The following is a 27731-nucleotide window of genomic DNA, read 5'->3' on the forward strand; positions in this document are numbered from 1 at the left end:
GTACAACTGGGTAAGGGTCATCCCTCTGAATATGTTTGCTTTTTCCGATTTTCTCTATTTATAAAATTTCATAATAATATACATTCTTGCCTTTTATTCCATGTTATATAAGACATTTCGGCTATTCTGGTGGTCAAGTGGGGTCATCAGACTTTTTCAAACTAAATACTAGTACCCCAATGAAAATTGTGGAAAAGTTTGGTTTAATTTGGTCTAGTCGTTTCAGAGGAGATGATTTTTTCTAGTAAAAAATATATATGGATGTCGACTTCGGACGCCTAATGATGGGGAAAAGTCGATCACTTGGCTTTTTCAGCCAGTCCGTGAGCTGAAAACGTGGGCAGAGCACACTAGCTTATCATGGTTTGGATTGTGAGCAAGTTTTTTTCCATACGAATGCCGCAGGCTTTTAATGTAGGACTTGGAGTAGTGGCAAATCGCATTCTTGGTTGTGCTAAGATAATCCGTACAAATAATACATACAGTCCGAACATCAACCTATGGTAAGAACTCTTTTAAATACACAGCTGCTGTTTTATGGAATGATCTACATGTTGATTTTAGTCGAAAATTGCTAATTTTATAAAAAAAAAAAAGAAGATGTGGTATGATTGCCAATGAAACACTATCCACAAAAGACCAAAATGACACAAACATTAACAATTATAGGTCACCGTACGGCCTTCAACAATGAGCAAAGCCCAGACCGCATATAGTCAGCTACAAAAGGCCCCGATAAGACAATGTAAAACAATTCAAGCGAGAAAACTAACGGCCTTATTTATGTAAAAAAATGAACGAAAAACAGATCAAATTTATTCGTTCATTGTGTAATCATACGTTTTTTGATTGAGTTAAGTCTGCCAATTGATATTTTATCGTATGTTTTTCTATGTTGTGATGTTATGCTATTGTTTCAGAAAAAGGGAGAAGGTTTGGATCCATTAAAACGTTTAATCCCGCTGCAAATGTTTGCACCTGTCCTAAGTCAGGAATCTGATGTACAGTAGTTGCATGTCGTTTGTTTATGTAATATATACGTGTTTCTCGTTTCTCTTTTTGTTTATATAGATTAGACCGTTGGTTTTCCCGTTTGAATGGTTTTACACTAGTAATTTTGGGGCCCTTTATAGCTTGTTGTTCGGTGTGAGCCAAGGCTCCGTGTTGAAGGCCGTACTTTAACCTATAATGGTTTAATTTTTAAATTGTTATTTGGATGGAGAGTTGTCTCATTGGCACTCACACCACATCTTCCTATATCTATGTAACACATAAACAAACGACAACCACTGAATTACAGGCTCCTGACTTGGGACAGGCACATACATAAATAATGTGGCGGGGTTAAACATGTTAGTGGGATCACAACCCTCACCCTAACCTGGGACAGTGGTATAACAGTACAACATAAGAACGATCGATCGAACTATAAAAATTAGTTCAAAAATATTTTAAAGTCATGGAATGGCAATAAAATTAAGGAGTCGTGGATATCCAAAAAAAGTGGAATTTCAACGTCATGCATATGCGTTAACTTTAGCCGGAAAATGCCGTGCGACGCCTGATGTAAAAAGAGCATTTAAGGCGGCCCTCCCCCTTTTTCCAAATCCTGTATCGAATCCATCATTAACGTATAATATATTGAACTGCTTGAATCAAGCAAGATATACAATAATACCAAAATCCAAAAATAGTTAATATTTTGTTATTTTACACGAACAATAATTTGCTGAATAATTATGACAGCATGATGTTTACACTGTCATTTGTGTACACGTGGAAATCTAAAAATAGACATTTACGAATAAAAAAATATACGAACTTTATATGTAATTTAAACTTTTTCATAGTTTTGATAGTCAATGATATAACCTACCGAAATTAAAAGCAAGGAAACAAATTAAGATATATATCATAGTGGAAGACTAAGAAGACACAGCTAATAAACCAATAAAAGAACAATTACTGTTCAGTTTCGTTTCGTCTTATTTTACGGAATCCAACATGGCGCAGGTAGGAGGATGGAAATTAATTCACTTTTTAAAACTAATTTATGATTATTGATGCTTAGTAATACGTTTATAGACAATAAAAGATCTATGTAAATTATTAGGCTGGTGTTTTATTCGGTGTTTAGACTACAGTCTACACCGTCAAAGCCTATTTTTTGTTACTTTCAGTTTCAGTTTTAATTTTATATCTGAACTGTCTGAATTCTATGGGTGCCGATTTGACTTGTACACGAACTGTCTCACATCTGTCGGCTTCACAGTCCTTCACAATTTATAGTTATCCACCTTCTGTACTTTATGTTAATATTATTTAAACGTTTGTCATATTTGTCTTCTATATTTTCATTAGTCAATTTAGATGAAGTCTAGTCACTTCGGCACTACCACTAGTACGGCCACTGGGTTAAAAAGATAGAATTCAGGAGTGGATTTCACAAAAAAACTTACCAATAAGATTTATCTTAAGTCTGAATTGTTCATGACTTATGACCAATCTAGTCGTAAGTTTCTATGTGAAAGCGACTTTAGGATTTGAACTCTCTCACTGACCCGTATTCTGCGGGTCCGACCCGAGATTTTCACAATTCTGAGGGACCACCGGGATCTCCCGCCGGGTCATTGAAATAACCTGGGAATTCCGAAAATGACCCGATTTCACCCGCATTTCTCAGCCTTGAGATTGATTTCATAAGTTATATTCAATTGAAATATCGGCAAATTCATAATTCTTCCATGAACAGAAAGTTCATCTAGCTATGTAAACTGTCAAATTAAGTGACCCATTAAGTGCATGGCTTCACTTGACAGCTTTGGTGTCAAACACACTGTTAATTAACACCAATTACCCTGGCTTTAGGTCGTAAATAAATTGGTTTAAAAAAATATTTCAACCAAGCTTTACTTCCCCTTATTTGTCACCATTCAAAATTATTCCTTATATTTATGTTTTATGGGTAAAAAAGATTTAATAATCAAAATATAAAATTCAAATACATATTGAAAAATAACTTATCATTATTTTTATACCTTTATACAATTTTTAAAAAATAGTTGCAAACTATATTTAACATTTATACTTCCTTTGACTGTATTACTATATTTTATCATAGTCTAATTTCCTTGTAAAAATTGAGTTGGTTAGGTTAAAAGCTAAATAGCCAGTAGTGTCAATCCTTTTACACTTACATTTGAATAATTAATTGAAGTGTTTCATCATCTCAAAAAGCAAACAACATAAGACTGTGTTACTCAAATTTTTAAAAAAATCTTTAAAAGTGCAATAAAATAATAATTAATATAATTTAAAATGACTTATCCAAGTGAACATGCATTGATGTTTTGGTATCTTTGATTTACATTTTAAGAAAATATACCATTAATACTGAAATTCTGCTCGAAAAAGTTTGTACGCGTTATGACCTGAGATTTGATTCTTCAATGCAGGTCATGACCTGCATTTTCATCATCACAGGTTGACAGGTATGCTCTCTCAGTCTCTGACTTGGGATCTAAAGGCAGCAATCTAACCAATTTGGTCAAAGAAGATCTTCCCTAACTCATTAGGCTACTCTTCCCCCTTTCTTTTTTGGGTCTGCATACCATTCATCCAAGCACTGCTCACAGGTTCAATACTGTGAATCCCAAGACTTGTCTCCTGGCCAAATTAAACTGCCAGGCACTTATTTGTGCACTAGTTTGTTCCATTAGAAGATGCTCACAGCACCATTGTTGTGAAAAATCCATGGATAGTACCTGCGGGATTAGAACCCTCAATCTTGGGATCTGAAGGCAGTACTTTATCCAATTGAGCCAATGAAGATCTTCCCATACTTCCCTTACTCAACTAGTTAGGCTACCTGTATATTTCTAGGTCTACAACAACAGCGGGGATATCCTGCACCCTGATGCAGGCTTTAGCTGGCCTCTTAGACAAAATCAGTTCACCCAAAATGAATGTCACACTAACCTACAAAACTTAAAAATTTACACAAATAGACTATCAAAGGCCATATGTTTCTGACTTAAAAGCTGCAGAAATGTGGCGGGGTAACGTTAAACATTGTTAAACATTTTTTTGAGATTGCAACCCTCAAACATACATGACCTACATGTATGTACATACCCAAAAATGTGGCGGGATTAAAAATCGTTAAACATAGTTGTGAGATTGCAACCCTCAAACCTACAATGTATGTACATGTACAGTACATTTGTACATACATACATGCATGCACATACATCATGTACATGTCTGTCTTTAGTTATAATCAAGGCCTAATGAATTTTAAATGTGCGTATTGTTATGCGTTAAGTTTTCTACATTGGCTAGAGGTATACAGTATAGGGGGAGGGTTGAGATTTCATAAACATGTTTAACCCCGCTGCATTTTTGCGCCTGTCTCAAGCCAGGAGCCTCTGTCCATCTAACAGGTTGATTTCCTCAGTAATGAATATTTCATTTGGCTCAATCAGTTAAAGAGCTGCCTCAGATTTGAGGGTTTGAATTCCTCTGGTACACACCATATAGGTCATGTAGGTAGTGACACAATAATCCAAAAGAGGAGCCCTTGCATCCTATGCCCACAGGGCGTCTATATCAGCTTCTGATAACAATTTAGAAAATCTGACATTCATTGATTAAAAGTTAGTGTTGCATGACATCTAAAGGTTATTTTGAAAGAGACAATTTCTGCAGTAGGACCAAGGTATAAAGATTCCCCTGGCAGCAACTCCAAAAAACTCAATATGAATCCTAGAATCAACAGATTTTCTGTAAAATAGCTCACAGTACAATGTATATATACATGTATCACAATATAGATTTAGACATGAATTTCCTGTCAATGGTTAAAGAAAAATGGTAGGAATTGTCATCATGTTCATCCTGGATCCCTAGAATATTAAAACATAACTCCCACCCAAAAATTAAATCATTGATTCCTGAATTTTGATAGAACAGGGTTTACATGTCCTGAGCATGTCTAGAACAGGGCATGTTTTCCAATATTATCTGTAAAGATTTGATAGAAATTAAAGTGCAGTCTGCACAGTTAAACACAAAAGGATGGACATGATAGAAGAAGGTTCTCACACATGTACATCATCAGCTGATTTACAAAATTCTAAGATGCAGTTGTATTTCTATCACAATATCTAACATTTGTCCAAGTGCCTTGAAGCGGGAAAGACGTTTCAAACACAGGCATTTAATTCTGTTTAAAGGGGGTTTATCAAAAGAGATAATAGTAACCCCCTCCCAGAAACAAGTACCTGCGGTTTGAAAGAAGAATATTAGATTGAATATAAAGAAACAAACAGATTTTAACTGGAGACTGGATATATAAATTCTTTTGCACTGCATGAGGGTTTTCAAATTATTTTGATTTACAATCCTATGCAGAAAATCGTCAAGTGTAGTAAGGATGACTTCATGGGACTCATAAAAATGTAATGATGAAAATTGTTATTTAACAACCTTCAAAAAGCTTGTAAATATTAAATGGTTTAACTAGAATTGTACTAGAACATGTAGGTTAACACTGGAAATAGAAACCAGGTCTAACTACTCCAGCATTTAGCAAATGTTTAGCTTAAACTATATAAATTGAACCCATCATACAAACAAATGTACATGTAGAGTCGCCTACAAAAAACTCTTGTAATTCCCTGGCCAATTTTGTTTCCATCCTTTGCAATACAAAAATCTATATTGTTAGGCACAACTTGTTATTGATCAAGTAGTTTTTAATTTATATGAATTGATGACCTCCGATTAAATTCATGGTCAACTGGTAATCTTTAATTAATCATTTCTTCTGAGAACTCTATTTACTTGTTTATTCATGGGAAAAACCTTATCATTTATCTGTATTCTGTAGACAATTTATGTAAATGAAGGTACTTTGGTATCTGCAAGTCAAAACGATTCATTTTGCTTCAATTGTGAATTTTTTCAGCAGTCACTTTACTGTACATGCTGTAAGGGAGCAACTAATTCTCCATCAAATTTGGGGTCAGCACCTGTATATATATTTAGGAAAAAACCTTAGAATCCCCCTTTTGAAGTTAAATGGTTGTTCCGAAATTGGTATGAAAATGATAGGGAGGAAAGGGTACAATGTATGTCAAGTTATGCTCCGTTAAATTCAAAAGGGTCTGTATGGAGTTTTCAGATTAATAATAAAGGGGGAAATAAATAATTAAAATTAATGGGGTGGTCAAAGATAAAAAAAAATAGGGAATAACAATGAATAACAAGGAAAAAAATAGAAAGAAAGTAAGCAGAAAAATTTACTAAGAAGTTTAAGAAAACAGAGTTTAAACAAAACACTTCCCTTGAGGCCCCTTGTTCAGGGGAGGTCTGAGGGTGAAGCTAAGTATTATTTAGTCTGATATTTAAAGCCATTGAAATTTATAATTGTTTCAAAAATAGACCTGCAACTTTATAACTAAATACACCTGTACACCATATTACTAGTACATGTATAAACATTTATAACACTAAACAGTATATTAAATGTTTACTGGTATAAAAAAACATGTCTGCAGTAACTTGGACAAACAGTTATATACATTTCATCCTAAAGCTCAAATGTGGATATGGTAAAAATAAACAATAATAAACATTATATCCCAAAGCCTAAAAGAATCAATTGTTACACCAGCTTTGCATAGATTTTCTAGCTGTGTTTATTTTTATCGATAGAATGTCGGTGTATTAATTCAATCAAAATTTTTTCAATACCAGATATTACAATCAATTCTTAACTAAGCCTAAAAACCATCAAATCAGAGACTAACAGCAGGGAAAAGTTGGTAGTGTAAAAAAAATCAATACCATAACCATTCATTATCAAGATTACTACTTGGCTAATATTGACTGAAAGTGCATTGCTTGAAATTCTATATTTTGTCACGGAAATCCATAGACAGGACTCTCATCATAATTAGCTATAGTGGTCAATGGGATATTTATGTGTTTATATATTTATGCAAATTACCAGGTCAAAGGTTCTGGTTGCAATGACAAATGTCAGACTTCTGGGAGACTGTTAGAAAGGCGGTATTGACTTTTTCATTTTCTAAAGGGATAGAATCGTGTAATTATAGATTAATGATGGCCAAGGTAGGTTTTCAATAACAGCTATTTAAAAAAACACTAAACATTTTCTTTTTTAAATGAGAGTGATGAATAAATACATTAGAACGATTAGAATTTGGGAAATTTTATATAAGTTTAAAAAAGATTCTGATCATGTATCTATCATTAGGCCATTGTAAATCAGAAGTTTGGGGTTTTTTTTTTTCTAGGTTAAATCTATAAATTCGCTAAGAGTCTGAAATAGTTGGCTGTCTGCTGAATTTAAATTTTCATTTACGAATTCTTAGAACAAGCATGTAAATAACTTTCTGGATGACAGATGGTTTAAAATTTCATTGGAAATCTTGTATTGCTAATCATACTGACGATTTCCATTTTCTAATGGAAGCTTATAGATACAGGTTACTTGTTCAAAAGAATGTAAATCAAATACATCCTGTATTTTAATTAAACACAGTTTATGGGGAAGGAAGACACATTACCCTTAGAATAGTATAACAAATAATTTTCACATAAAGAATGTACAAACATGAACATTATCAGGGCTAAAAATCTAACCCTTTTTTTTCTTTATCATTAAACCTTACCTGGTTTCTATTCTTTTCTTTGGTGCTCTTTTGTGTATGACAAACAGACATGATAATGAAAAAAGGATATGATGAATTGGCCACAGATAATAATTTATTTTTTTGGATTTTCATTAATCCCAAGTACATGAAGTAAAACAAGAGCTTCTGATCTAACTAGTTCAAATATATAAAATGTATACATGCAAATTAAAACTCCATACTGTCAACAAATCTACACTTACCTTTCCAAATATGGCTATAATTACACCGTGGACGAAGTGTTCCTTTCTAAATATGACAAAAGATATAGCTTGGATGAAGTGTTCCTTTCTAAACATGGCAAAAGATATAGCTTGGATGAAGTGTTCCTTTCTAAATATGGCAAAAGATTAAGCTTGGAGGAAGTGTTCCTTTCTAAATATTGCAAAAGATAAAGCTTGGAGGAAGTGTTCCTTTCTAAATATTGCAAAAGATAAAGCTTGGAGGAAGTTTTTTTTTTCTAAATATTGCAAAAGATAAAGCTTGGAGGAAGTGTTCCTTTCTAAATATGGCAAAAGATATAGCTTGGACAAAGTGTTTCTTTCTAATTATGGCAAAAGATATATCTTGGACTAAGTGTTTCTTTCTAAATATGGCAAACGATATAGCTTGGATGAAGTGTTCCTTGCCAAATATTGCAATATATATAACTTGGACAAAGTGTTCCTTTCCAAATATGGTAATAGTTGTATCTTGAACAAAGTGTTCTTTCAAACAAAATTTCAGTACAGTAATTGAGGGACTTTAAATTGTAGAGTGTTGAGTTAAAAGCAAAAGCTACATTCATATTGCATGTATACTCAATTATTTTTTATCATGAGATGTTGTTCATTTGTTGTTTTGTTTTTTCAGAAATTGAAGGCAGTGAAATGTCCTACTGATGAACTGTCAGTAACAAACTTTGCCATTGTCAGTGATAAAGATTTTGATGACAAAAAAGTCAAGTAAGTCTTTGTAAAAATGTGTAAGATCTTAAACAAAAAAGAGAAACAAATGGGAAATTCTTGGAATAAATATGAAGAAATAGGTTGTTGTTTACCATGTTTACTATTGATGTTACCTACTTAAATTCAAAATAAGAACATTTTTATAAATGATGTCATTTTCGATAGATAATACATCTATGACATCAAGAACATTGAAATATTAAAAAAAACAAAAAAACACTTAAAGATAGTTCTTCCTTCAAATACTATATAGAAGCTTTATTTCTGGAAGAGTGAATAAAAACCAATCAGTTTCAATGAATCAGAATGTTTGTGTATTACAGTTCTGTAAAACTTTCATAGATGCATACATGTAGCATTGTATAGAAAAGATGCATTAGGATGGGTGTCATCTTGAATTCTTGAAAAAAAATACTACATTCTTTTTTTTGTTCCCCGAAAAAATTTATCAATTCTTGAGCCTGATAAGGGTAAATCTTGAATTCCTGCTAAAAGCCTAAAATTATGGTATAATCATGATGTCCCAAAAAAGGTCCTCCACCACTCAATGTAGGCTTTAGTGTGCATGTAGTATGGTACTTGAAAGAGATAATTTTGTAAGAAAAATAAACTTGCATTATTTTAAACAATTACTAATTTTGGGCAACAAATACTTGCTGAAGGCCACATGGTTGCCTATATTTGCCTACTATACATCCACTTCCTTTTAACTCTGGTGGATTGTTGTTCATTGGCAATCATACCACATCCTCTTATTTTTATATTAAAAGAAATTTTTAATTCTAACTTCTTTTATTTCAGACATGTTGAAGTATACACAGCCCCTCACCAGAAATATCTGTTTTCTATCAAGTCCTTCCCTAGAATGGCACAGGGAACCATTGGATTCAATTTGATGCAGGTTTGTTGAATAAGATACAATCTATGTCTTAAACAATATTTTAAATGAAAATAGCAGATATTTTATATACTATTTTGTGTTGGTTTAAACATCAAAATTATCAGTCACATACTAATATATTACTTTTGTGAGTAGAAAATAAGCTTGTGTGTAAATTGTCGCAAATATCATGACTATTGAAAAAAAAAATAATAATAATAATAAAAAAAATGAACTACTGTAAATTCAGAAATTATTGCGAGGTTTTTATTATTGCGAAAAATGCGACTGAGTTGTAAACGCAATAATTTAAACTCTCATTTTGAAATATTTTATATGAATTTAACAGGATTTTTCTCAAAATCGTAAAAATTAAAATCGCATTTAAGTCTAAAATGACAAAATCGTAATAATAAATGCACGCAATAATTTCTGAATTTACAGTATATGTATAGGCAAAAATATGTTTAATGTGCATAAATAAATTATGCATAATTCAGACTTCTCAGGCTGTGATTCATATGTTTGCTTGTTTGTTAAAATAGAAACATCAAACAAAGCAAGGATAAATATCCTTCTTAATAAACATTTTGAGCATTAACAATTATCATATGATTGCATCAAGTGTGAGTGTTGACCATGGGGTTTAAGGGGGTACCTAACACTACAGGGAGACAACTCTGTAAAATCAGCAGAACGTTTTAATGACGTTGTGTTGTTAAGGGAATATTAAGCTTCTCAATGATCAAAATAAGTTTTTGTCAAACTACTATATAACCAGTGTAATTTTTCTGATTAAACGGTTGGTTCAATTTTTTTGAAATTTTTATATTTTTGTCAAAGGGTCAAAGTAAATACTTTGTCAAAATTTTAAGAAAATTAAACGAGCCAAATTAATTTTAGTTAAGGTGTTGGGTACCACCTTAACTTAGGAATAGTACAGCTATGCATCATAAGTCAGATCAGATGCAATCTTACAATTACTCACAATACATTTTTTTCAGAGGAAATGGGCGAACTTATCCTTGAATCAGGAGTTAGACGTAAAACCAGAACTGGTCAGTAGTAAGTCAGAATCTGTCAATACAATCACATTAGAGGTGGATTTTCTACAGAAAAAACAGTAAGTTATGAATATTAAAGTTTTAAAAGGAGTTGAGTTCTTATTTATGGGATGTATATGTTTGTGTGTCATCAAAAATTAGTTATCAAAGATACCAGGCTTATAGTTTGATATGCAAGACAAACATTTTGTCTTCATAAAACTCACCAGTGACTTTCAGATCAAAGTAGTTAGAAAGCCAAACAAGTACAAAGTTGAAGAGCATTGCAAACCCAAATTCCAAAAAGTAAGTTATCTCCCTTAAGCAATCTTCTCAATAAACTTTCAAATCTACAGACCTGAAGCTGAAATTTACGAAAAATTTGAGTAAGAGTCTATAGGCTTGTAGAGATGATTTTTACAGGCCTGACAGCATTTTTACAAGCCTGTGCTGGTGAGCCTTTGATTGAGGTCAAAGACTACATAAGCTTCAGGCTTGAATTGCTAATTTACAGGCATAGTTCTTTAGATTTTGAAACATTGCATTGATTAAGATCCAACAGGTTACAAATTTTAAAATGACTATCAGGCTAAGAGATGTGCAGAAAAAGTCAATGAGACAGGAACCTAAATCTATTAATGAAAGAAAAAACACATTTTCTAGACTTCAAAGTTGTTTTTTTCTTTCTTCAGTTTTCAGTACCTTAGGTATAACTTGTTATATTATAGATAATAAAATATTTGACTTTCAGTAGCTGGCCTAGAATGTTATAAGACAATAAACCTATTGACTTTTATTTCAGTGCAAATGTTGACCCTTATGACTCAGACAAGATGGCTGCAGAGTTTACAATGGCTTTCAATGGGCAGGCCTTTTCCATTGAACAGATCATGGCATTCCAGTTTGGAGACAAAAAGCTGTTGGGAGTTTTTGTCAAGGAAATGGAAGGTATGCGTAGATAGTTACAATGATATCATAAGGTCTCTTAAAACAACCTTGATCTTGTATCTGAAATGTAGTTGTACATGTTGTATATTTTGTATGAATACTTTCCTTAGATTACAAAAAAATCTTTTTTCACATTCAGAAGTAAGGATTAGGGTTTGATACTACAATTAATATTTAGGTATAAGTAAAATACAAATTTGAATGTTTCAACGAAAGTACAAAATATATGGTATATTATCTATATATGAAAATAAATGAATGCACAAAATATAAAATACAGTTTTTAATGAAATGCATTTTATTTTTCCAGTTGTTGATTTTACCAATGTTCAACAGGGTGGACAGCCAACATCTAGACGTGTAAGTTTTTTAAGACAATGAGATGAGGTGTGATTGCAAATATGAACTTTTCACCAAACTACCAAATAACGAATGGACACAGCTCCATGCCATTATGTATATACAAACAGCATACAAACATGAGCAAAATTCATACTGTATTGTAACCTTCTAAAGGACACATGATAATAAGATGTAAACAATTAAAAAAAAAGAAGCAAATTAACAGGCTCATGCAGCATATAACGTTAAACAAAAAAAATTATTATAGGTGGCTACTAACAACAACAACCACTGGGTAAGAGACTTCTATTCAGGCTTTGAACAGACATATAAGGAATTCAGTGTGTCTTAACATGTAGGTGAACATACAACTGTTACCTTAACTAAAATTTTTGTATATTTTAATTTTAGGCTCCAAGAGGTTTGCTAACCCCAAACTCAACAGTCATTTTTGAGAAAGCTGAAAATTCAACTCTCAACTTGACTGGTAAATCTAAAAGGTTTGTCTTACTTATTATATACATACATTAGAACGCAAATGGATTATGTTTGCTCCACCTTCCCACCCTGGGAACCCCACTCAATTATAATATTATATTCCGTACAAGAAGTCAAACCATTACTTTTCTTACTTTTCCAATGTAAAATGTTATCTGGTCTTTTGATTAAACTCTTAAAGATTACCAATACTCAGAATGTTTCATACTTGTCAAATGTTATTACCGATTCATAAATTTGGGTACTGCAACCACCTTGTTTGTTCAACAAATGATTCCTTTAAACCTATTACATGTATCTCAGAAACAGCTGAATAGAATGACTTCATATTTGATGAGCAGTTTGATAGTGATGAGTTGTAATGCATAAGTATTTTTGGTATACACCTGCAACATCTTGTTTCGGATTAACATTTGTAAAATTGAATTCACACTATTTGTTGTATTTTACAGTAAACAGGCTTACACATCAATAATAAACCCAGACTGGGACTTCAACAAGATGGGTATTGGTGGTTTAGACTCTGAATTCTCAGCCATTTTCAGGAGAGCTTTTGCTTCCAGAGTGTTCCCACCTGAAGTTGTAGAACAAATAGGTTTGTATTGTTGATAGATAAATATACATACAATTGATATACACATAAACAGCAAAAGTTACAGATTATCATTGATCATCTCAGCGAGATTGATTTTCTTACTTTAGCCAATATGGTGTAAGTGAGAAAAGCAATCAAGGGTGGGAGGGATTGGTTGGGCCCCAATTTTGGTGGGGAAAATATAGCTGATTATATAGGGATTCACTGAAGCTTCATATGTTAACAACATCCAATGTAACATAAGTGTGCCGATTGAGCAATTTCTCATGTTTAAAAGATTTTATGAATGCATACATGTAAACAATGTAAGATAAAAGAATTTATACAGTTATAGAAGGTTTTTTCTAAAGGAGAACAAAGCTGTACATTTTTGTCGAGCCTTCGACTTTAGTCGAAAAAGCGAGACTAAGCGATCCTACATTCCGTCGGCGGCGGCGGCGTCCACAAATATTCACTCTGTGGTTAAAGTTTTTGAAATTTTAATAACTCTCTAAACTATACTGGATTTCTACCAAACTTGGACAGAAGCTTGTTTATGATCATTAGATAGTATAAAGAAGTCAATTTTGTAAAAATAAAATTCCATTTTTTCCGTATTTTACTTATAAATGGACTTAGAATCATATTCGAAACAGTGTGGTCCTGGCCATTGATTGACAACCTAAATTATCCCATTGACTGGGACAGATTAGATGAACGTTTGTCGGTAACAATCACTGCTCACTTTGTACTTGTTAAAGACACTGAATCTGTGGGGTCACCAAAGGTTCTCAACACCTAAATAAAGCAATTCGAAAAACTAATTCGGAATAATTCGATGTGTTGATTTATATCAATAATATAAATCAAAACCTAAAGGTTATTCCTGAATAATTTTTCGAATTATTTTATCATTAAAGGCGTTAAGAACCTTTGGTGACCCCACAGTTTAAATTCTATAATAAGTAAGAAGTGAGCAATAGTCCTTACCGAAAAACTTTCATCTAATCTGTCCCAGTCAATGGGATAATTTAGGTTGTCAATCAATGGCCAGGACCACACTGTTTCGAATATGATTCTAGTTTTTTCTGCGAGGAAACATTACATTCACTCTATGGTTCAAGTTTTTAGAATTTTAATAACTTTCTTAAATTATCCTTGGTTTGTACCAAATTTGGACAGAAGCTTGTTTATGATGAAAAGAAAGTTTCCAGAAGAAAATTTTGTTAAAAAATAAATTCATTTTTTCCCTAATTTACTTTTAAATGGACTTAGTTTTTTCTGCGCGGGAAACATTACATTCACTTTGTGGTTAAAGTTTTTAGAATTTTAATAACTTTCTTAAACTATCCTTTGTTTGTACCAAACATGGACAGAAGCTTGTTTATGATCAAAAGACAGTATCCAGAAGTAAATTTTGTAAAAAAGATAACTCCATTTTTTCTGTACTTTACTTTTGAATGGACTTCGATTTTCTTCCAGTTAACATTACATACAGTCTGCAGTTAAAGTTTTCAAAACATTTATTAGATTCATTAACTATCCTAGATTTTTACCAAACTTGGACAGAAGCTTCTTACAATCATAAGATAGTATCAAGAGGAATAATTTTATTGATTTTTTGCCTCATTTTTGTTGAGCCTGGGATACAGCAAAAGTAGGCGAGACACTGGGTTCCGCGGAACCCTTACAAATTTTTATTACAAATAGCTGGTTATTTAACAGGCCTTTTTTTATAGTGTACATCTTTTATGTTACAGGTATTAAGCATGTTAAAGGAATCCTACTGTTTGGACCTCCTGGTACTGGTAAAACTCTCATGGCTAGGTATGTATTTCTATCTGTTACATAATACGGAACTACTTATTGAATAATGTTTTATTTAGAGCACTCTTTTATATTTGGTGTAACACCTTCATGACAAAATAATTATGATTCACTTGAACCAAAACATTAAAATTATTGTTAAGGTAGAGAAAAGATACCAAATACCAAAGAGATATACAAACTCATACGTCAAAAACAAACTGACATTCTAATGCAATATATTTGTTTGGATAACATCACCAATTTTCATGTAATCAATTCACAATTGATGCTTTGAAAATGAATGTGCAAGAGCAGAAGACATATGTCAGATTTTAAATGTATAAATTGACGGTTTTTTCTGTCAGTTACATTAGAATGGAAATAACAGCTCCACAGCATCAATTGGTAATTTGATGGACAGAAATACATGTTTACTGGCTCTGCTAAACTTACTTCATCGACCATCAAATCACCAATTGATGTGGTCGGAGCGTAAAATACAATACAGTTATCTCCTAAATGGTATGGCAAGAAAGAAAACATCACAAAACACAACATAACATAGAGATTCAAAGAAAGAATCAGAAACTGAAACTCCACAAATTCCAGGGTTGATCTTAGTTGCTCCAGAAGTGTAATCTCATGAATGTACAAACCCAGAGATAAATCTAATTACATTGGTCACATTCCAGGTAAACATATCAGGATTGCGCAACAACAATTGGAACATACCAGTAGTCTTCTGTAAAACAGATATTCCATCTTGATCAACCAATTCGTGATGGTGTCCTTAAAGTTTTCAACATAAGCGTTTTTGCCAATGATTTAATTGAGACTTGTTACTGTATCCTTAAATTCATGTAATAACTGTGTTCTGTAATTTATTTGTATTTCCAATTTCAGACAAATAGGGAAAATGTTGAATGCTAGAGAACCCAAGATTATAAATGGGCCACAGATTTTAGACAAATATGTTGGAGAATCTGAAGCTAATGTTAGAAAACTGTTTGCTGATGCAGAAGAAGAGGAAAAAAGGGTGAGTATATATTTAAGTATTTAGCAATTAGGTTCTGTGGTAGAATTCATATTTGTATTTTTCAATTTTATTATATTGAAAAAGAGAAGATTGCATAGAATATAGTTAAAGTATATCATTTTGCTTTTTAAATGCAAAAAAACAAACCCAAAAAAAAACATATGAAAATCAAACTGAAGTACTAATGATTCCCTTTTTTTTTTATAAGTGTTAATTTTTTTTAGATTGAGGAAAACTTGCAGTTAAGTGGATATTAAATTTCAAGGTTAACTGGAATCTACATATACCAACACTTTCTTGCGTATAATTCAGAGTTTAGTATGACGTCCATTATCACTGTACTAGTATACATATTTTCTAAGGGGCCGGCTGAAGGACGCCTACAGCACAATCAACAAAGAACAATGAATTCACAGTGCATTGTTTTGCACTATACACCCAAACAAATCAAAATGAGAAGATTCACAATAGGGAATATTGTGAATTTGAAAATAAAAATACACAAATCGTTCTTATGTTAAAGTAAATATATGTTTATGTACATTTCAGTGTGGTTCCCATAGTGGTTTACATATAATTATATTTGATGAGATAGATGCCATCTGTAAAGCCAGAGGTTCAGTGGTAAGTGTTGAAATTTATTTCTTAATGACAAACACATGGGCTTCCAGAATTTAATAATAGTAGTAAAATTTATCATGAAATTGTTGAAGCTCAGTTTAATTCTATGGAGACTTTTTCAAATATTTTTTTATTCTTCAGGATATCAAATTTAGCTGTGCTAAATGTTAAATTTCACACATTATAACCATTTTCAAATATAAGCAACACCTATGAATTGGGCTCTATTTTTAAGTGTTCTGACAGCAACACCTATGAATTGGGCTCTATTTTTAAGTGTTCTGACAGCAACACCTATGAATTGGGCTCTATTTTTAAGTGTTCTGACAAATAACATACACTTATTCGTGTGTATTTGTATTTCAGGCAGGTAATACAGGTGTACATGATACAGTGGTCAATCAGCTCCTAGCAAAGATTGATGGTGTTGATCAACTCAATAATATCTTAGTTATAGGTTTGTATTCAATTCTGTTACTTTATTTTTTATGCCCCACCTACGATAGTAGAGGGGCATTATGTTTTCTGGTCTGTGCGTCCGTTTGTCTGTCCGTTCCTTCGTCTGTCTGTCCGTCCGTTCTTTGTCTGTCTGTCCGTCCGTTCTTTGTCTGTCCGTTCGTCCGTCTGTCCCGCTTCAGGTTAAAGTTTTTGGTCAAGGTAGTTTTTGATGAAGTTGAAGTCCAATCGACTTCAAACTTTGTACACATGTTCCCTATGATATGATCTTTCAAATTTTAATGCCAAATTAGAGTGTTTACCCCAATTTCACGGTCTACTGAACATGGAAAATGATAGTGCGAGTGGGGCATTCGTGTACTGAGGACACATTCTTGTTTTTCATTGGATTACAATATTTTCTCTCTTGATTATAAGTTCTTCACATTTTACAGTTGAGAACTGAAACCTTCAGTTTGCATTGATAATTTAAATACTGTTGATGTATAAATGTTCAAACTTTTGGACAACAAAAGAATAACTGAATATTGGTATAAGTTTTTTTTTTCTTATGCATGGGAGAGAAATTGGGATATCTTTCATGATTTCAAAATGGGCTTTTGTAACCCAGAACTGACAAAGAAACTCTAAATTTCTCACAAGTAATCTTCTAGCTTTGATAAATGTCAGAATTCATTCTTATTAAACCCAGTAATTAAAGACCGTTTACTTGAAAAAAATCCTTGCTATTGTCATTAAAATGTTCTTTGTATCAATAAACCTATTTTTGGAGACGTTTCGGCCAATGGCCTTCTTCAATTCTTTATTTTTGCTCTCAACTACATGGCTGACATTACATTTGTATTTTGTTTTTCAATCATTTAAAAGATGTTATAGATAATTAAAATGTTCATAGAGGTATTAAATGATTGAAATGATAAATGTTCAAATGTAAACATTGAACACATGAATTTTTTATTCTACATAATTGAAATTTATTAATATGTATTGTTAGATAAAACAAATATATGATTTGGATATGCTGATGCTCAGTGAAAGATAATCTACAAATTTCAAAATTTAACATTTTAACTTGTTATTTAAGGTATGACCAACAGAAAAGATATGATAGACGAAGCTCTGTTACGACCTGGAAGATTAGAAGTTCAAATGGAAATAGGTAAATATTCTTGTTGGTGTTATATTTTAAGTATAAAGTTTACATGGATATCAATTCAAAGTAGACATTTTTAACAGTTTTAAATTAATGATATTATTTCATAAAATGGAATATTTTATTCAAAGCAATTAGCCATAATGATTTAAGTTTAAAAAGAAAATAATATTTGTAATATTAAAAAAGCATTTTTAGTTCATTTTATAAACCAAATCAACAATTTCTGTTAACTTCATAAAAAATATCTGAAACTAGATACTAATATTTCTTTAAGGTGGTACCTAACACTACAGGGAGATAACTCTGTAAAATCAGCGTAACATTTTAATCATGTTCTATTGTTAAGGAAATACTTAGCTTCTCATTGATCAAAATAAGTGTTTGTCAAACTGCTATATATCCAATGAAAATTTCCGTGAAAGTGATTGGTTCAATTTTTTTTTTTTCAAAAGGGTCACAGGAAATATTTTGTCAAAATTTTATGAAAATTAAACAAACCAAATTAATTTTAGTCAAGGTGTTGGGTACCACCTTAAGATGATTCCATTGTGTTTTGACCTAAAATTTGAATAGATATTTGTTTATCTATCGTACTATAGGATTGCCAGATGAATATGGGAGAAATCAAATATTGAATATACACACCACTACAATGAGAGAAAATGGTAAAATGGCGCCAGATGTAGAAATTAAAGAATTAGCAACTATGACGAAGAATTTCAGTGGTGCTGAAATTGAAGGTCTGGTTAAAGCAGCCACTTCTACTGCAATGAACAGACTTATCAAAGCTTCTTCTAAAGTTGAAGTAGATCCTGAGGCCATGGAGAAAATTTTAGTGACGAGGAAAGATTTTATGCATGCACTTGAAAATGATGTTAAACCGGTAAGTTTTGATTTTTATGGCAATGTAATTATATTAAGGTGGTACCCAACACCTTGAATAAGATTAATTTGGCTTGTTTAATTTTCATAAAATTTTGACAAAATATTTATTTACTTTGACCCTTTGAAAAAGTTATAAAAATTTTAAAAAATTGAACCAATCACTTTCTCAGAAAAAAATGGTTGGATATATAGCAGGTTGACAAACACTCATTTTGATCATTGAGAAGCTTAATATTTCCTTAACAATACAACATGATTAAAACGTTTAGCTGATTTGACAGAGTTATCTCCCTGTGGTGTTAGGTACCACCTTAAGTGTGTTTCATTAAAATTTGAAATTTGGTTCAAACAAAAGCAGTTGAGTTACCAAAAAAAAGAAGTATTTTGCCTAACCTGTTAAAAGCCAAAAAGCAGCATCAATCGACAATGACATTTATGCTACTACAACATTGCAGATTTTAATCATGTCATTGAGGATTCATTTATTTTTGTGTATACCAATTTATGCCAATAGAGGAAAAAATATGGTCTTGTGAAAACTTACTTTCATGGTTTTGCCAAATTCTGCTTACAAATCTATTAAATTGTACTTCATTCAACTTTTATATCTCTGGTTTAGCTTTATCCACTTTAAAGACTATGTTCGTTAGAAGTATAAGTATATATTTCACCAAAGTATGAATTTAATTTTCTTGCAGGCTTTTGGAAGCAGTAAAGAAGAGTTCGAAAAATATATTATGAATGGTATAATAACATGGGGAAGTCCCGTCTCCAGATTGTTAGAGGATGGTGATCTATTAATATCACAGTGTAGAAGTAGTACCATGACACCATTGGTTACTGTACTGTTAGAAGGTAAATATAGTAACAAGGAAAATCCTTTCTATCTTTAGAAGGTAAATATAGTTACAGGGAAAATCCTCCTTTGATATGGTTGAAACCAGTTGTATTTATTGTATCTGGGTCAAAAATGCATTTCAAACAGGTTTAGCAAAATTTCAAATGAAGAAAACGAGAAGATATTAGGTTACATTAAAACAGCTGTTAATATTTTCTCCTTGATAAATCATATATTGTAATTAACACTCTCCAAATAAAGTGCATTGATTAAAAATTTCATGAGCATGCATTAGCTTAAGATTTCACTTGCACTCGCTAGATTTAGAGTTGTAAAAACAAAAAACAGCTTACAAATATTTGCTGCAAACATTTAACATTATTTGATTGTTTTAAAATATCTTCTGTATGTACCGACAATGAAACACATACAATCAGCACAAAGGTTTATGGAATTTTAAAAGAAAGTAATGCATGATATTTCTCTTTTTTATGCCCCACCTACGATAGTAGAGGGGCATTATGTTTTCTGGCTTGTGCCTCCGTTTGTCCGTCTGTGCGTCCGTTCGCTTCAGGTTAAAGTTTTTGGTAAAGGTAGTTTTTAAAGAATTTGAAGTCCAATCAACTTGAAACTTAGAACACATGTTCCCCATGATATGATCTTTCTAATTTTAATGCCAAATTATAGTTTTGACCCCAATTTTATGGTCCACTGAACATAGAAAATGATAGTGTGAAGTTCAGGTTAAAGTTTTTGGTCAAGGTAGTTTTGATGAAGTTAAAGTTCAATCAACTTGAAACTTAGTACACATGTTCCCCATGATATGATCTTTCTAATTTTAATGCCAAATTATAGTTTTGACCCCAATTTTATGGTCCACTGAACATAGAAAATGATAGTGTGAAGTTCATGTTAAAGTTTTTGGTCAAGGTAGTTTTTGATGAAGTTAAAGTCCAATCAACTTGAAACTTAGTACACATGTTTCCTATGATATGATCTTTCTAATTTTAATTCAAAATTAAAGTTTTGACCCCAATTTCACTGTCTACTGAACATAGAAAATGATAGTGCGAGTGGGGCATCCGTGTACTATGGACACATTCTTGTTTTTTGGTGGATTTGTTATATAGAGTTGCTTCCCTTTCATTTTAGTGAATGTGTAAAGTAGATTTGCTTCCCTTTCATCATCATGTATTTGGACAAACAAAACATATTGATATTGATTACAGTTTGTATGTATCGGTCCCCTCTTGAAGTGGTAGGACATCACTTGCTGCACAGACAGCTAAAAATTCAGATTTTAAATTTTATATGTAGAGTTACTTACCTTTATCTACCCAGTATTTTGACAAACAGGATGTAAATATTTACTATTATTTGTATTTCTAGGTCCACCCGGCAGTGGTAAAACATCGCTTGCAGCACAGATAGCCAAAAATTCAGATTTTCCATTTGTTAAAATCTGTTCTCCAGAAAATATGATTGGTTTTACAGAGCCTGCTAAATGTCATGGTATAAAAAAGGTTTGTATTGATTCTTATGAAAATTCGAAACTTTTTACATGCATTTATAACTAACATACATGCAAGATTAATTAGGGCCCCGCCGAAAAGGCAGGTCACCCTATAGTGATCAGTCTGTCCGTCCGTCCGTCCGTCCGTCTGTCCGTCCGTCTGTCCGTCCGTCTGTCCGTCCGTCCGTAACACTTTCGTGTCCGCTCCATATCTAGAGAACCATAATGATTTCATACTTTATACTTTACATGTATATTAACCACCACCAGAGGGTGTGTCATGATGTATGTACAACTTCCTAGGTCAAAGGTCAAGGTCAAAAACTTTGGTTTCAGTTGACAACCCTGTGTTCTTTGGTGAAGATCGTGTCCGCTCCATATCTAGATAACCGTTATGATTTTATACTTAATACTTAACATGATTATTAACCAACACCCAAGGGTGTGTCATGATGTATGTACAACTTCCTAGGTCAAAGGTCAAGGTCAAAACCTTTGGTTTCAGTTGACAACCCCGTGTCCTGTGGTGAAGATCGTGTCCGCTCCATATCTAGATAACCGTTATGATTTCAAATATTATACTTGACATCCATTTTAACCAACACCAGAGGGTGTGTCATGATGTATGTACCACTTCCTAGGTCAAAGGTCTGTCTGTCTGTTGGTCTGTCCAATAATGCTTCATATCAGATTATCCATACAACTTATTTACCCCACATTATTGACAGCGGGGCCCAAAGAGATGGCTCCCATCTCAATGAAATCTAGTTATTGCAATTTCAGGGAATGTATGCTGCATATTAATAATGGTATCAAAATTTAGAATGCAAATTTTTATTTTTGCAAAACTTATTCAGTCATATTTTTCACAATACAATAATAGAAAAATCACAAACATTTTGGGATTTGAAGTAAGTACAAGAAGAAATTATTGAAAAAACAAAGAAAAGCTGTTCGATGAAGAAGGAAAGAGGAGATTAGTTGAAGAAAAGGAGCAAAAAGAAAACCATCGAATAGTCTGTAAAAAAAAATTAAGTTATACTTTGCTGTTTAATATAAATTTATACATAACCCAAACCAGAAGTATGTAAAAAAAAAAAAAAAATATTTTAAGTCAAATAATTGTGTAATTGTGTTAATTTACTCTCCACGTTACTTAAAATTATGAATATCATAATGAATGCATACCACATAGTAAAACTAAATTTTAGTTCTTTTTATACAGCTGTTTGATGATGCATATAAATCACCGCTAAGTTGCATAATAATAGATGACATAGAGAGATTATTAGGTGAGTAAGATACTTTAACGACAGAAGAAAAAAAAAATTCGTAGAGAAGAAAACAAATTCTAAAATTAATACATTTCTTTCTTCATTAGAAACTTTTGAACAAACTCTGACCAAGTTTTTTTTCCCTTCTATATATGCATTTAAATATCATGAAAAGAGGTCTGATAACTAAAGAAATGATTTTAACTGTTTTGGTTGATGTTGTGCTAAATTACAGAATAAACATTATAGAATTAAAAATATATTATTAAAAGATAAATGATCTGTTCAAATATAACCAGATTCTAATGCCTCGTTCACACGGACATTTAATTCAAATTGAATTCGAATCGAATGCGAATCGAATTCGCTTATCGCGTTCACACACTCTTCTTTTTTAATTCGAATTGATTCGAATTAACTAATTAGAATTAGTCAATTCGCATTAGAAATACGTTTTTGTTAATACGAATTAAAAGCTAACGTCGTTTGGACAGTAAAGCGAATTTGACGCACATTGCAATTCGAATTAGAATTGACGTTAGGACGTAAAACGTTTCGAATGCGAATTAAACTAATTAGAATTAGTTAATGCGAATCGAATTCGATTACGTGTAAACTTAGCATTATATGAATTTCATACAACAATGTATAAGAAAATGTCTGTTTTGTCACTGTTTGATGCTAAGTTGCATTAACATTTATCCTTCTCTCTTTTTATAAATGCTTCCTTATTTTTTCTCCTTACAGATTATGTACCGATAGGACCAAGATTCTCTAATTTAGTTCTACAAGCTTTACTTGTTTTATTAAAGAAACCACCTCCTCAAGTAAGTACAGTATCTAGGCAACAAATAATTGGAATAAAAAAATAGCTCACCTATGAAGGGAGAATTTTTGGCAATGTAACAACAATCCAAAAAATGTTTTGTGAAGTTCTGATATACAGGGCAGCCATCAACTGATGCAAAATATGGCCATTACAGCTGATAGCATAGAGTGTGTAGGTAAAGGATAATCTTTAGTTAGCTTGCTTGTAAGCTGAACCGTGAAGTCATTACTAGGTGAGGTAAACTATCCTCCTTTAAGAGTAGACTAGTCTGATAGAAAATCAATCTATCTGTCTGTAAGACTAGGCTACTTTGGAAAGAGGGTAGTGTACCTTACCAAAAAATGACGTAGCAGTTCAGCTAATAAGCAAGGTAACCAAAGATATTATTTTTACCTACAAACTTTATGCAATCGGCTGTAAAGAACACTAAATATTCATGCCTAAGAATGACTGCTTGATATATATTTTTCATTATCTATAGTCAAATAACCATTTAACTTTAACATGCAATTTAAATTCCAATTTTTTGAAAGTCTTTAAAGAATAAAACTTTTAAAAGTTTCTACTCTTTGAATTTTGATAAATTTAACAAATAGAAGTTGAGTTACTTCACTTGAACCTTATATCATGTGTTACATAAAATCAGTACAAATTTCATATTAATAACCCTATAATAATAGTAAGGAATTATTTTCCCTTAAACAATTACGTTCAATAATGTCTATTGGATCCTTCCACTTGCTTATCTTAATTTTGTTTATTTCAGGGTAAAAAGCTGTTGGTTCTTGGTACAACAAGTAGAAAAGATGTTTTGGAAGAAATGGAAATGTCTAACGTATTCAGTGCTCGACTACATGTATCTAACGTATCAACTAGTGAACATTTAATGACAATCTTAGAAAATGTTGATGCTTTCAATGAGAAAGAATTACAAATTATACAGAAGAAAACAGGCGGAAAAAGGTATGCAAATCAGTTATTTTATGCCCCGGTCGTGGTGATCGGTCGCATTAATTGTTACCCTTGTCTGTTCCTAGATTTGTCACAAAATTTAGTTTATGTTCTCTTTCTATAGTTTGTCTCAACCAAATGTTATGAAACTTCTACAAAATGCAGATAACCACAAAACACAGTCCTAGTTTACAAGGGTAGCATCACTCCTGGATTTCTCTAGTTAGGTCCCTTTAAATGTAAGATGCAAGCAGATGCATCGTGTGTTTCCCATGGATACATTCTCCATATATTTGTATTTTACGTATCAGAGAGAAACTCCTGCACTTTATGTATTAAATTCATATCAAATAAAATTGCATAACCAATATCTATGTCAATTATAAAAACTGTATCTATATATCATAAACCTGTAAAATCAATAAAATAACATGACTGCAAATATTATGCAATTCAGTCATAGGATATTTTAACTCTTTTGAATAATACATTGCACTCATTGTGGAACAATATCTTGTCCTTTTATGAAGTATAAGAAGCCTTCAAATATTATGCAATTTAGTCATATGATATTTTAACTCTTTTGAATAATAAATTGCACTCATTGTGGAACAATGTCTAGTCCTTTTATGAAGTATAAGATGCCTTCAAATATTATGCAATTTAGTTATGCGATATTTTAACTCTTTTGAATAATACATTGCGCTCATTGTGGAACAATATCTAGTCCTTTTATGAAGTATAAGATGCCTTCAAATATTATGCAATTTAGTGAAACGATATTTTAACTCTTTTGAATAATACATTGCACTCATTGTAGTACAATATCTTGTCCTTTTATGAAGTATAAGATGCCTTCAAATATTATACAATTTAGTCAAACGATATTTTAACTCTTTTGAATAATACATTGCTGTTTTTGTGGTACAATATATTTTTATGACGTAAAACAATTGTTGATCAATACACACCTGTAATATATTGACTTCTATTTTTTTTCAGGTTGTGGATAGGTATAAAGAAATTATTAATTCTCATAGAGATGGCCAGACAGGTAAATATATTAGAGTTATCTCCTCTTTGTTCACTTTTAAATTTGAGAGTTATCTGCTCTTTGTCCACATTTAATTACGAAAAGAAAATTTGAATCATTATACATTTTAAGTTAAATATAGAAATAGGTTGCTGAGCTGAAACGTGTGCTAAATAAGTTTATGTATTCAGTTCAAAGAATCAAGGCATTGTTAACTTTTAAAGTTTACTGCGAAGAACTTTGAAAATTATTAAAAAATCATAAACTGAAGGAATAAGAGTAAGAAATGTTGAAATAAGTGGTTATACTGTGGATTCACTTATTTTTGTGGATACCTAATTTCGTGGATTAAGGAAAACTTACATTTTCAAGGATATTTAAATTCATGGTTTTACCGCAGTTTGCATACAAGCCTATAGGAAATTTGTAAATCGTTGAAATTTGATTTCGTGGTTAACCTTTACCAACAAAATCCAACGAATAATAATGAATCCACAGTATGACATTGTTGGGTGTTTTCTTGGCAGTGGCATCAATATGCATTTCAAAAAATATTATGTTGAAAATAACGGAATAATATTAAATGACAAAGATTGATCTAAAAATCATTTTATTTTTCAGAATGAAGAATCACAAAGAATTCCCAAGTTTTTATGTTTGTTAGAAGAAGAAGCAGGATTAGAAATGTAGACTTAATAAAAACATTCCTTATTGTTACATGTTAGTGAAATTTATGACTTTTGAATTTTCATATCAGTTTTAGACTATTGATATTACTTGATTTATTTCACTTGACTGGGCGGAGTTTTACCAGTTTGCTCATAATAAACCAGTCCATCTATAGATAGATGTTTTAGGATAAACTCATCAATGAAGTGTCCAGTAATTCTTTTGTAAATTCCTTTTATGACACTGATAGGTGATTAGTAATTAGTAATAATTATAACGGCAATCATCCTTATCACACACAACTTCAAATAGACTGTCCTTATGCAAATTAAACTGTAAGCTACGCCCGGTCAGTTGAAATAACATTGGTAATACTCATCAGGATTTTTCACCACGTGTAAAATAAACATGGTTTCATATTTCAAAGGGAGATAATACATTTTTTAGAATGTAAAAATGGTAAATATTTATTTTGTTCAAAAATGTTTCAGAACCTTTTCATTGATTTGTCACCAATGATTCATGGAACTGAATCATGTGTTTTTCACAATAGGAACTCTCTTGTTTGTAGACATATTTACAAACCAATTTTACTACACTCATTACTAGACAAACTGCATTACTGCTGATATAGTAGAAATTTTTGTCTTGTAATTATCTAAAAAGGAATAAAATGACATTAAAGTGGAAATTTTGCTGTCAGTAAAAAATTAATTTCTGATTGTCTCCCTTTTATAGAATTTACTGTTATAAGTAGAATGCCTGTATGCTTAGTTCTTTTCTATTTGTATGTTTTTTTAAAGCATTTATATATAATAACAATCAAATAATAGTTTGCTTGATAAACATTCAAAAATCATATGCTCTGTCTCAATTTAAATGTTTAACACTTTTTTCTAATTGCATATTATGTTAATTAATAATCGGGACCAACTTAACTGTTTAGCAACCTTAATAATATAAAAGGGATACATCTTGGTTTGAAATGAACATTGCATTCTGTCTAGACATTGTATATTTGAAATTCCATTGAAATGGTGAAAATATTATTGTAAAGCCAGTTGAAAAAGAAAAGAGAGTTAGCCTCACTCTATTTATTTATTTTATAAAATACCCAAGACATATGTTTATCACACAGAAATATTTTTACTGCAATAAAATGTAGGATTAATTACCTTCAACTGTCAAATTCAAGGGAATAATTTATTTTAACCTATTTTTGTATTCAATCATACCATGATTTGGTGGTATTACAACTGGAAAGGTTGGGAAAGAGATTCACCAGTACTGACAAAAAGTTTTAAGTTTAAACCCTGGAAAAATCTGTTCCAATCCAGTTCCTTTAAGAAACAAAATTGACTGTCTTTAGAATTTCATCTTGATGTTATAAAGAACCATAAAATCTGGTTAATGATGATAAAGATATAAAGTTAGTCGGATATTTTAAAGAGTTTTTCACAGTATTATTGAATGTACAGGAAATTTTCATTAAACATCAATAGATACATTTTTTTTCTTTGCTTAAAATATAATGATGTCTTTTGATTAATTGTGTGAAATTTAAAACAAGCAGAAATAAAAGATTGAGAAATCAGACATATTTGAAGAAGTTGCACTTGTTTAATTCATGTTGGAAGATGGTTTGTTTGAAATAATAATTTATTGATTTCTTTTATAATAGTCATGTGCAATAAAATTTATAACCAAA

The 27731-nt window shown here is 31.6% G+C and overlaps 1 protein-coding gene across 1 annotated transcript; it reads left to right on the forward strand.

Moving 5' to 3' along the window:
- Positions 1-1899: 1899 nt before the first annotated feature.
- LOC134695422 (vesicle-fusing ATPase 2-like) lies at positions 1900-27731 on the forward strand. The gene is made up of 21 exons (XM_063556672.1): positions 1900-2013; positions 8574-8665; positions 9470-9569; positions 10553-10671; positions 11394-11539; positions 11850-11899; positions 12293-12381; positions 12832-12974; positions 14714-14780; positions 15666-15798; positions 16348-16422; positions 16786-16876; positions 17960-18034; positions 18631-18914; positions 19615-19771; positions 21144-21277; positions 22493-22559; positions 23289-23368; positions 24137-24333; positions 25324-25375; positions 25976-27731. The coding sequence occupies exons 1-21, from the start codon at positions 2005-2007 to the stop codon at positions 26042-26044; spliced, it is 2229 nt and encodes a 742-aa protein (XP_063412742.1). The 5' UTR covers positions 1900-2004; the 3' UTR covers positions 26045-27731.

Source organism: Mytilus trossulus, chromosome 13, assembly GCF_036588685.1.
Source record: "Mytilus trossulus isolate FHL-02 chromosome 13, PNRI_Mtr1.1.1.hap1, whole genome shotgun sequence".
NCBI lineage: Eukaryota > Metazoa > Mollusca > Bivalvia > Mytilida > Mytilidae > Mytilus > Mytilus trossulus.